At 36.0% G+C, this 12417-nt stretch overlaps 2 protein-coding genes across 2 annotated transcripts in view; one reads left to right on the top strand and one right to left on the bottom strand.

Moving 5' to 3' along the window:
- The window catches only part of Smp_210730 (prolyl oligopeptidase (S09 family)), a gene marked incomplete at both ends in the record, with an annotated part of 36330 nt that extends 31952 nt beyond the window's left edge, over window positions 1-4378 (top strand). The window contains 2 exons of the mRNA XM_018799817.1: window positions 462-647; window positions 3827-4378. Coding sequence (XP_018651569.1) covers window positions 462-647; window positions 3827-4378 — 738 coding nt within the window. The remainder of the gene's footprint in view (window positions 1-461; window positions 648-3826) is intronic.
- A 4164-nt stretch (window positions 4379-8542) lies between these two features.
- Window positions 8543-8983, bottom strand: Smp_202200 (uncharacterized protein; the record flags this gene model as incomplete). The annotated part of the gene is made up of 1 exon (XM_018799816.1): window positions 8543-8983. One exon carries the CDS (start codon window positions 8981-8983, stop codon window positions 8543-8545), a length of 441 nt encoding a protein of 146 aa, XP_018651568.1.
- Window positions 8984-12417: the final 3434 nt, after the last annotated feature.

Raw genomic sequence — 12417 nt, 5'->3', positions numbered from 1 at the left:
AAAACTATGATAATCTTATATTGAAGGAATTCCAAGTAGACCTAAGAACTTTTAGAAGATCGACGTTTATATGAGTCAGTAATCATATTGATGCAGGTCTAATTTATCAACCACTTAGTAAAATCAATGATGATATTAAAACCAAGAATTGCTTCAAAGGAAAAAATAATGGTAATAAATATACAGACAATAACAGGATAAGTGACGCTAACGACTAATCAGACATCATGTCAACAGTACAAACTGTTAGTTATTTGTGAAAATATAGCTCCACAACTGTATTCTACCTAAAGGTTGATCCCTAGTAGAACAATGAATGAATATTTCTTGATCGAATCGCCTAGTTCAATGAACGTAACTCTATCAAAATCATCCTCATGAGTTACAAGTTCTCCTAATCATCTCAACAAAAATACTGATCCAACCCATTGTTTATTGATTTTTCTTTTCTTATTATTCAGGATAAATATGGTCGAACTTTAATTTATTTAGCTGCATGTCGTGGACATAGTGAAGTTGTAAATTATTTACTATGTCATTCAGCTGATATACATATTACTAACAAAGAAAATAAGTCACCTTTATATATTAGTGCTTATTTTGGTTATTTGGAAATAACCAATGCCCTATTACGTCATGGTGCACAGGTAATTAACTTTCTTAGTTGTTTCTCTTTTTTTCTTTCTTTAGAAAAGAATGACATATATGTTTGTAGGTGTATTTATGGGTTTTGTTTTCCCGAGTTCAGTCAGTCACAACATAGAACTTCGTACGTACGTACATCAGTTCGAGTTGCCATACCACATTAACACAGAGATGCAGTTGTCGATTCAAATCCCATAATGGTAGAAGTAGTAACAATATAAGCAGTAATCGGAAAGATTAGGGTTTGAAGATGTTATTGAAAGAGTATAATACAGTGAAATAAATTTGAAAAGAGAAAAAGGAAAAGGACACAAATAATTCAGAAGATTAGAATTTGGTAGAACACAAAGAGTGGATACACCTTCGCCATTGCAAACGATTTTGAGCCATGTCATTCAAGGTCTCTAACCATCGATTACTATCATCTCGCGAATCCCAACCAGGTAGTCTACATCTACCAACATGACTCAGTCCACTTGTCAGTGACTTCATGGATTTGTGCCACTTTTTGTTGTGGCCGCCCCTAGCTTTCTTGCAACCTACTCTTACACCATAAAACATTACACGTCGGGGCAGTCGGTGGTTGGGCATACGTAACACGTGTCCCAGCCATCTCAACTGATGAAGTTTCTCTACTTCATCAATCGATTTGCCATCCTTACCTAGTACCCGTTTCCTAACACCTGCATTACTTACTCGGTGTTCCCAGGATATACGAGCAATGCTCCAAAGACACCTATGATGGAGTTACGATTTTATGAATGAATTTTCGATTGTAGGACTTGATGAAAAGGTTGACTAAAACTAGCGTTTGTTCATTTTTGTATCATAAGTCTTCTTAAAGTTGTTTTGTTTTTACTGTACAGGTCTCTTTATGACTAAACTTCAAGGTCTACTATTCATCAATTAGCTGTAATCAACTTTATGCTTGATGCAACTATAGATGGACATTATTGTTGACACAAGATGAAATGAACAAAATATAATGCAAAAGAAGTCGAAGTTGTTGTGGTTTTATACCCGGCTTTTGTCACGTGATTTATTCACCAATCGAAATACGACTTTTCCAATTTTAGCACTGTGCCAAAACAATGACATTCGACCAGTATGAGCAGTCTAGTGTCCTTATTGGTTCCTTGTCCGCCTAACCCTTCCAATCAAGTCCAGAACACCAATTACAGCTTTTGTTATGCGAATCATTTATTTCAAACATACCTGGTTTATATACCAGACAGACAGACCGCATTGTAACATAAAATAGAAAATAATATTTGTACAAGATCAAACCAAATGTGGCTGTGAATGTGGGAGACAATAATCAATAAACTGAATATAATTTAGGGACAGTAAATCGTACAGTAATAATTCATAGGTCAAAATGAAGCTTACAATTAGATGAATAGAGATATACGCAATCTAATTACTCAATAGTTATACAATAAGAATATACATATAGCACTAGTCCATAAATGGTTCTCAGAAGTTACCCGTACTTATGTCTTCACTAAGATATAACAGAAGTATTAATAGTTTTAACGATAGTTTAAAAGTATTAAACATGGAAAATTTAGTTCGAAAGGAAGGAATTTGTGTTACAAAAAGGTAGAAATAAATATTACAACTTAAGATCTTAGGGATAAGTAAAGCTAAAGAATGAATTTGTGGATTTTAAGCCAAGCCGCTTAGTGTCTTCAATTAGTTGATCACAATTATTTTACTTACATTATTAAAGTAGTCTGTACTTATCAACGTAGTGTTTCGGTCCACTATCAGTGATTTCATGAAATACTGCCCTTAAATGCTCTGGTACGGCCGAAAGCGAGGAGAGTCCGCTCTCCCTCTCGAAATGCTCTCACATGGTCACGCGTATATAGCCTCTACCAGGGAAGTCCTACTCACTGCCTTCTCGTGGTGGGGGTGTTGTTTACGAAATTGAGAGGATGAAAAGTGGGTGTCCGTCGCTTTAACCGAGTTGGTGGACACGACGAGTCCACCTAGGGGAGTTGGAAAACCCTGAGCACAAACTAATGGTGCACATGTGCTCCAGTATCCTGAGGGAACAAATGGCGTATAAATCAATCGTTGGTGACCGGCTACCATGTGACTGCATCTCCTTACATTGCTTCACTGCCTTGTGAATCAGACCTTTAGGTCAAAGGCTCCGGGTGTGGCTCCCGAAGAAAACCATCTGCTTCAGTTTGGGTACCCGGGCAGTATCACGGCCCTCACACAAATCAAATGAGATTTGTGTGGCGCATATATATCTGGTGCCCCTTTGTACCAATTTGCATGTGTTTAAGCAAATAAATCATGAAATACTACAACATTTTAACTGTGCATAATTATCTTTGAATACAAAAGTTTCACTGTACATATATATTTAGTTCTGAAAAAGTGTTTAAGATGTAAGTTAACGAATTCCGTATATTATACTCTTCCCCCGTAATTGTTTTGGTATTCCTCGTAGAGTGGTAGTGGCTTAATAATGGTTAAGACGTCCACATTTCAACCAATAGGACTCAAGTTTGAGTCTCACTGCATCTATGCGTATGCGTCCTCGCACACGAAGTGTAATCGATAACGAAGTAAATAATTTCGTACTTCCTAAATGGGTTACTTCATTCTACTCTCATAATTTACGTCACAGACTAGCCTTAGACAATTCATTAGAAACTAGGGATTACTGAACAGCTGTTTTATCCTAGTATGAAACTGTTCAGCAGTACAGATTCAGGACTCCGCTAAGAACTGAATTCAGGATATTCTGGTTTCACGATTAGTGCTTAGTTTCTTATTTTGTTGTGAAACAACATCATTTCAGTATATGTAAATGATATGCTTTACGAGTTAGTTATAGGTCAGATGATAAGCGCACGCTATTGGCTATGATTTGACTTCTTTTTGTTAGGAACAAGACACATCCCATTGTTCGAAAATGTGGTAAAGGAGAAAGATACATATGTATGTATGAAGGAGTTTACATATACTCTTGAAGGGGTCTTAATCAATAAAGCTTAATTTTCACTCAAGTAATTGATTGGACTCGCATGTAGGAAGCTTGTGTACTAGTATTAGACTCGGACACCACACAACATAACAACAAGCTTATACGATTTACATGTTCATTCTAATAGAGTACTTAAAATCCTACATGTTTACTTTCCCATATTTACTTTTAAAGGTCGATCAAATGGATTCACATAGAAAAACTCCACTCTATGTTGCTACTTATCATGGACGATCGGAAATTGTTGATCTTCTACTAACAGCCGGTGCTAATGTTAATGCAGCTGATAAAAATGGTAAAACTCCACTTTATGTTGCCGTATTACATGGACATTTAGCATTAGCACGTAAACTATTAGACGCTGGTGCATCAGTTAATCGTGTAGATCGTGAAGGTCTTGGTCCTTTACATATGGCAGTTAAATTTCCTAAATTAGATATACCTATGGTAAAGTTATTATTAAATTATGGATGTGATCCAGTGAATTTAGCAAGTTTTACACGTTGGCTTCTAGTACATGGAATAATTCCAGAAGAATGTATACATGGTGATGATGAATTAGCACAATGGTTACGTTGGGAAGAATGTAATGTACATTCATTAAAACATATTTGTCGTGTAGTTATACAACGTGCACTTGGTTATGCTGATTCATTAAGAGTTAAAGCAAATCGTTTACCATTACCGGAGCATTTAATTTCTTATGTATCAATGAAACAATTATAATAAATCATTCACCTCTCTTCTTGATCATCACCAATTCGTACTCACTTTAGTTTTCTGCTTTCCACACACACCCCGCCGCGGCTCTCTGTCTCTCTCAGTTCTAGATTTTGCTCAGTATTGCATTTATTTGAATGACTTATTTATCTTTGTTTTTTTTTCTACACAACATCTTGACAACTGATCTAGATACTAGGTTATATAACAATAATAATTATTACTATTATCAAATATGTAATAGTATTTTCTGGTGTGTAGGGGGGGAGGGGAGTGGTGGGGAACAGAATGCTTGTCTGTGATCATATGAAACCTTATTTTTAACAAAAAAAAAACAAAAACAAACATTTTCATGTATTCTCAAAGAAAAGAAGAAAAAACAAAAATTAATTGTACTTCATTTCAATATGTATCGAGACAACTGGAAAGGATGAATGAAGAATTCTGGTTAGGTGGCTTATGCTCCTCCATGAAGGATAACAGGTATAAGTAACTAGGCAATGTGTATCAAGATATATAATGACAGAGTAAGTATTTGGTTCATTGTTGTTTCACTTTATCATATATTCAACTGGTTGTATAATAGTATGGTACCAATTTACTTTTTTTTTGTTTATTTCTGTGTTTTTTTATTGCTTATTTGTGTTTATTTAGCATTTAAGTTTTTTTTGACTTTATGTGATTGTATGTGTGTGTGTATTTGTATGTGTCTATATATATTGATCATGTACCTTGTTAATCTTTTACCCCCCCCCCTTTTCAGTTCTTTTTGTTCTCTGTTAGTTCTCATTTGTATTCTTGTTTTGTTTTTTTGTTTTGAAGTGGAAAACGATGTGTTTCTATGTTACCTTTCAATAACCTAGAGATAAAATGTTTCTTTCTTCTTTTTTTTTAATTTTTATTGTCAAGTGTTGTTGTTGTGGTTATTAGTCAAAATTTTCTTCTTTTTTTGGTGTATCAGCTCAATTTATGTAAAAGATGAATAGTGAATAATAATAATGTAAATGAACTACTAACATAATGTACATGTTAGTTGTTTATCAATAGTTCACTAATAATGAATTCATATTCTAGAATATAAGCACTTCATTTCATAGAATGTATTGTAGATTGAGTAGTGACCTCACGTGGAAGATTGTGCACGTAAATTTAAATTAACAAAGTTCGTGATTCCGTAATCTTAAAGGGGGTGGTAATCAAAATATTACGTATCTTGAGGAAATGAATAATGTACAATGACTTTCAACAACCTTATATATATATGGTAAGTAGAGATGGATAGTGGCTAGCAGTGGAATCCAGGACGCGCGTTTCGTCCTATTTGGGACTCGTCAGCTGGATGTACCTGCATCTCAGAGTTGATGTTCACTCTGGGACTCGAACCCAGTACCCTCGCTTATATATATATATATATATATATGGGGTCGTTGGTGAAACACACTTGACCGACCTGATGAGGAGCTTTCGTTAATTACATATATTTAATTGAGATCATGAGCTAACAATGTGTTAGACCATCATTGAAAACCTGGGAGCATTAGATCGTCGTTGTGCTCTATCATGGGACTCCTTAGCGGTGTGCACCCACGGTCTCGCACGTGGGACTCAAACCCAGGACCTTCGATCTGCTGCGTGAACTCTTAACCTCTATACCACTGAGTTGGGATCCAGTGGTGTATAGGGCTAATATTCAACCAATCCACGAAATTGTGCGACCATCTTCCATTGTTTTTGGTAGGTAATTGCCTCACACCCGACACGCATGAACTCCACTTATCACTAGAATTTCAAGAAATACCTCTCGGAGCTAATAACCAATGGATGCGCACTGCTGAGGAGTTGCGTACTGAAAGGAAACAGCCGTCCAGTGCTTCCATGTTTTTATTGGTGGTCTAACGTTGATCGGTTCATAATCTCGAAACTCAACAACCTCCATAACCCTATTCTGATAATTACGGATATGTTGCATTTCTGGCGATCGGAATTATTGGTTCATTTATTCACTGTGGTCAGCAGATGTGTGCTGTAGGGAATACTCCTAACACCAAACTATTAAGCATATTGTTGTTTACGGTAAATCAGTCAAGTACTTAGGTCAACTATATAGATTTTTATTTATGCTGTTGTTGGTTTGGTTCGTAGGTGAAGACTTGAACGTTTGCAATAAGTGATTGCTCAGGAGTACCGATTCGTTTTTGGTAAATGTGCTCTGGCAATTATATCTAACAAATGGGAAATATCGGTTTTTATTTGTTGACTAGAGGCTTCACGTCGAAATAGACTTCTATTGAAGAAATCTAGCATTCAGCTTAGTCTATGTGGCTGTTCGTATCTAACCTTGTATTACTTTGTATAATAGGGGAGCATGCATAGTAGTAAAAAGGACTGGTTAAGTAATTATTTGACCGCGTAGGGGATACCTAAGCAAATATACAGTTAGTTATTATCTATTCTGAGTATTTTTGGAAATATACATTAAGATATCCGAATGTGTGAGCATTTCTTTCCATGAAGGCTGCACCCGACTCCATGCCTTCAAAATGTTTTTTGGTAACATCAAAAATTCTTACCTTCTACATGTCCATTCGATTTTGTAATAGACAAGTTTTTAAAAGGTAATTTTTTCACTGCCCCACTTTCTGTGGGTTGGTCTGTTATAAAATTCACTTATCAACCTGAAAATTTTCAATGCATTTTGTTAGGATTGCGGTATTCGTACTAACTGATGATTCCTTTGTGCTTGATTGCGTGCTTATTACGGTTTCAAATATGATACGTCCAGTTGTGATAATCTAGTTCTACATGCCTTGAATTGTACTATTTCCAGAGTTCTTAGCGCAATAATTTGAATACTTCTAATTATCATAAGGATACACTCCATAAGGTCGATGGGTGGCTCATTGAACGGTAAAAATTCTGAATTTGAAATAATATGACGAAATAGTACCAGTTCCAATGAGTCTAAAAGGTCGGTAACACACAATCGAGAATTCAAGGTAGGCATTATGAAATCAATTTCGTATTATTATGGTCGGTTTAAAACAACTTAAAATACTTAACTGTACAGTAAATGTATTGTTTATTTATGATGATTAGGAGTATACGATTTAATGTACTAACTGGTAATGTAAAGCAAATAGAACTAGATGAGCACAAATGAACGTATTGTATTTGGAATTCGTAACAAGTGGGGAATTAGATACAAAGAACTCATTAGTCTGTACAAATACCACAGCTTAAATGAGAATTCAAGTTTCTGTAAAAGATTGTACTTCTTATGTTGTGCCTTGTTATTTGAGGTTCAGTACGGCCTACGATGTTACAGATTTAAGGACGAAAATGATTGAGCTTCTCTAATACGATTGATGCTCTTCAGAACTGATGACACTCGATTGTGTTCAACACACCATACGTCGACAGCTAGAACATAAAGAAGACTGAATTGCGGGTAACTTGATATTTGCGTAGAACAAGCAACTCAAACGAAATCGGTGCAAAAGTTGTTACTGTAGTAGTAGAGTGTGGCTGAGCATTTAGCGAACTGGAATAAAAGGTTACAGTCAATCAGGGGGGAAAGGTCATGCGGAAAATCGGATTGATAGAAAGTATGTGTATTAGATGTAGACTCTGTATGATATAGCATGTACTCATTAGTTTTAGAATTAACATCAGAAATCAGAACGAACTCACCTGGGTCCATGTAACATATTTTGGCTGTTGTGGCTGGCAGGTATGTAAACCATAGATTTATTGACTTATTTTGCAGACTTTTCGTATATTGCGGAAAAAAGAGTTCTTGTGAAAAGGCTTTTGTTTAGGCAATTTCATCGGTTTCTTTTGTGCACGGATGGTAATATTGCACTGAGGAACTTTATCTTCTCCCCTCTGCGGGTCTCTTAACTGCAGTAGTAATTGAATTGACGTCTGTTCTCAAAGTATTGGAATGCATCGCTCATATATGGAAATGAGAGAACTTTTCAGTCGTGTGTAATTTTTCTCAATTCGATTCCGTAGAAAGAAAGTTGTCAATCACTTCTTTTGAACCATCTTCAGTGGTCAGTAAGGAAAGATGTGTCTTGGGCATTCTTAAATTTTCTAGACCCAGGATAAACGATCCACAATCGGTGATAACAAATTCATGATTAAGGATTTCAGATTTATCGCCTCTGATTAACAAGTTGCAACACTCGAGAAAAGCATCAGGATTTGACGACTGTGATTTCCCTTTCTAAATAATGAACTTGGTATTGCTAGTCTCGGCAACAAAATCGTGAAAAGCACTGTCGGACTAATATAATCGTTTTCGAATATGAAGTGAATTTCTGGATGTTGTAAATCATATATGTTTATTCGAATCACCCAAATTAATAAGATCCGAATTACAAAGTTTAGTATTACTTGCAGTGAAATGAACAGCAGTTTGACAAACCGATTTGATGTGTCTAATTTTACCACACCCAAAGCGGTTGGCATGATGAGAGGCACATGAATTGTGTCGGTGAAATTTAGCACAGGATAAATATTTACCAAACCTATGCTTACCTCTGTAACCTGCCTTTTAATTTCTCTATGAATCGTTATCCGTGTTTTCACGAAAAGGACGATTAACATCAAATAAACGCCTACCTGTATTAACTTGGGTATGCTTCAGACTAGGATAACTGAGTAATAAAGTAGAATTCTTGATTACCTGGAAGTCCTTTCATGCATTGCCTCATAATTGATACACGCAGTTCTAGCATCTCGAAAGGAACACTTCGGTATTCTCTTTCGAAATTTGGTATGTTAATTCCTACAATCAATCGATCACGCAGCTACTCATGAAGTTGATCGCCAAAATTACACTTGGCGGCTTGTTTCTGCAATTCTAGGGTGAATTTTCTAGTCTTTTAGTTATTTTGATGAGTCATTTTATGACATTTTCCTCATTCACGGCATTTGAAATAAGTACACTTTACATGATTTAATAGTAGTTCTTTGGGAGTTGCATAAGGAGATGGAATAGGCACATCTGGGAATACCAAAGTTTTTAGTAGGCTGGAAATATCTTTTCCGATGAATTTGAGGAAATTAGCCACAATTCTAGCATACTTAACATCTTATCTGGTCATACTGCATACTTCAAACATTACCAAGTAATCTTCAAATGCTCCAGAATTAGAATGTATATCCGACTGTTTAATCACAGGCTCCATCACGACGCCAATATGATGATTAGAAGTATTCAAACTAATGTGCCAACTGGTAATTTCCTAAATAGTGCAATTTAAAGCAAGTAGAACATTGTTTATTGACAGTCTACTTTGAAAAACGGTTTGATTAGGCTTACTATGATTAAGGATAATATTGCAGCAAGCAATTCATGTCCAGCGTAACGCAGTCAAACGTGACAAATCAAAATTATAGCCAGAGCGAAACTCATAACATACTTTAGTTTCTTTAATGAAAAATACATCACAATATGATAAATTAAACGACTACACTGACGTCAATATGATTATTATTCCATCTCGCGATACATTAAGTTAACATGACAACGTTGGGTTTAAAACCACCTGTAGAACTAGGTGGGGATAGATGAACGTATTGTATTTGGAATTCATAATATACGAGGAATCAGGAACAAAGCCGTCATTATTTCGTACAAATACCTCACTACTTATCAAAATAATCCACCAATCTTGTCACTATATAGAAAACTTTAAATGTCCAACCTATTTTTGTAAACTCAGATTTAAAAAATTTTCTGTTTAATAATTTTCTTTGTTCAGCAGTATAGTCTAGTTATAACTTCTCAGTGCATTTGTTTTAGAACAAACTTCACACTAAATACAGCCAACTGCACATAGAATGTGGTGGGTCCCTGAAACAGAGGCTACTCAAAATATAACAATACGCAAAAATACCAATAATATACCAACAAGAATTAACACTAAAAATTTAAGCGTATGTTTATAAGTAGCGCGAAAGGTAACAAATCATGGTTAAAATATAAAAAGGTATATTGAAGAACAAAATGGCAACATTGTTATGAAATGAATGTTGCTTGTAAGCTGCTCTCTGAGATAACAATCACAAATGAGTTCACTTGATTAACAAAGGTTCCTCTGCACGTGATGGCCCCAACGGCAAAAATGAAGAAGATTAAATTCTGTAATATCATTTAATAATGATCCGGGTCAAAGCTACAACGTAGTGTGGGAAGGCCTGAAAGAATGGTATAATATTATTATAATCTTCAATCAAAGGCCATAACCAATAAAGCCGAAGAATGGACGGTGGTTTACATTTTCAGAACATCTACGGGAGAAAGGAACGAAAGTGATGAGAGATTTGCAAACCTATCTGCCCTTAATAAACTGGTCATAGGCGGTATCATATTATCACATAAACACATACACAAAGCCACATGGACTTCACCGGATCATGCTACACAGAACCAAGTCGACCATATCTGCTTCAATAAAAAGTTCAGGACGATAAAGGATTCGGGAATCAGGAGAGGAGCTGATATAGCCTCGGATCATCACCTGCTAGTTGCCGAGATGGAATTGAAACTCAAGAAGCACTGGACAACAGGGCAGACAACATCACAAAAGTTAAATACGGTTAAATACGGCCTTTCTTCGAGATGCAGACAAATTCAACATAGTCCTCAGCAACAGGTTCCAAACCTTTCGTGATCTACTCAATGAAGAGGGAACTACAATGGAGAACAGCTGGAAAGGGATCAAGGACGCTTTCACTTCAACACGTCAGGGGGACCTGGGCCGCGAGGCAGGCCCTCACTTGGAGTCCTCACAGCCCAAAGAAAAGAGGAAAACCAAGGAACACATTACGCCGGGAAATGGAAACAGATATGAGAAGAATGAACAAGAATTGGATAGAGATACAAAGTAGGACCCAGAAGAGAGTGGGATTGAGAATGCTGGTCGGCGGCCTATGCTTCATAGAGGGTGACACTCGTGAGTAATTAGGGTGTTGAAAGTGTTTATTGCTATGATATGGTTGATGCTAATTACTATTTCTCCTTACTCGGTAAACAGAACAAAGGTCAATGACACAGTGACACGATAAGATATTCTAATCCGTTGTCCTAAGCCCCGTTAGCTACAGTGGGAAGTCCAAGACGAAGTAGGGGGAAATATATTTCGTTAGCAGCCGAAGTACGAGCAATCACAATAGGAAGAAATCAAACATATATATACAGCATCAAATTGTCCTTGAAAAGCATTGCAAAATAGCAGAATAAAAAGATACAATGGGTCAATAGCGTTAAAGACATTTCCGAGTGGAAAATACGACTCGAAGGTTAAGAGAGCTCTTTTGGCGCGAAAACAAAGAAATTAAAATTTTCAAAACAAAATTACAAAAGTAAGTTATTTACGAAGTCAGTTCTGGGGATTTAACATCCACAACATGATATTAAAAATTTGATCCCTTGCTTTTTGGACGACTTGACGACTGCATGCTAAAGTTTTAGCAACTTGAACTGATATATCCTCAATCTTGGATAACTTTTGGTCACATGGGCTTGGCAATATTGTACGATCGTAATTTTTATAAGTATTTTATACATCTTAAAAAACGCTGTGGGTGTGTAACTACCGAACTCACGTTTATGACGAAAATTATTCAAGAGTTTTAGGTGTTGTGGACACCACGCTCAGTTTTTGTATTCGGTTTATTCAGATTTCTGACCACGAACTTTTGCTAAATTCTTGGTTTCAAACTTTAAATTACCACAAAATTGGTAACTCATACTGTAAAAAAGATTTCGGAAATTTCTGGACCAAATTGTACGAATTTCTTCTTAGTTTCTGAATCTTTATACGTAAATTCATTCATAACAATGGAAGATACAATAAGGGATTCAATGAAACCTAATCCTATTTACAAAGATAAGAAAGTTGGTGGTAGGCGAATGAAACTATGATAGCTAAGTAAGAGTCAGAGCAAATCAAAGCGGTGGGTTCTGACGCTTAATTCTACTAAATTTCACATCATGGTCACCGTGATCGAAGAGACGTTTCTCAAAATTACTG

This window comes from Schistosoma mansoni, chromosome 3, assembly GCF_000237925.1.
Source record: "Schistosoma mansoni strain Puerto Rico chromosome 3, complete genome".
In the NCBI taxonomy this organism is placed as follows: domain Eukaryota; kingdom Metazoa; phylum Platyhelminthes; class Trematoda; order Strigeidida; family Schistosomatidae; genus Schistosoma; species Schistosoma mansoni.
The sequence above is the reverse complement of the archived record's forward strand: the minus strand, read 5'-3'. Positions and strand labels throughout refer to the sequence as shown.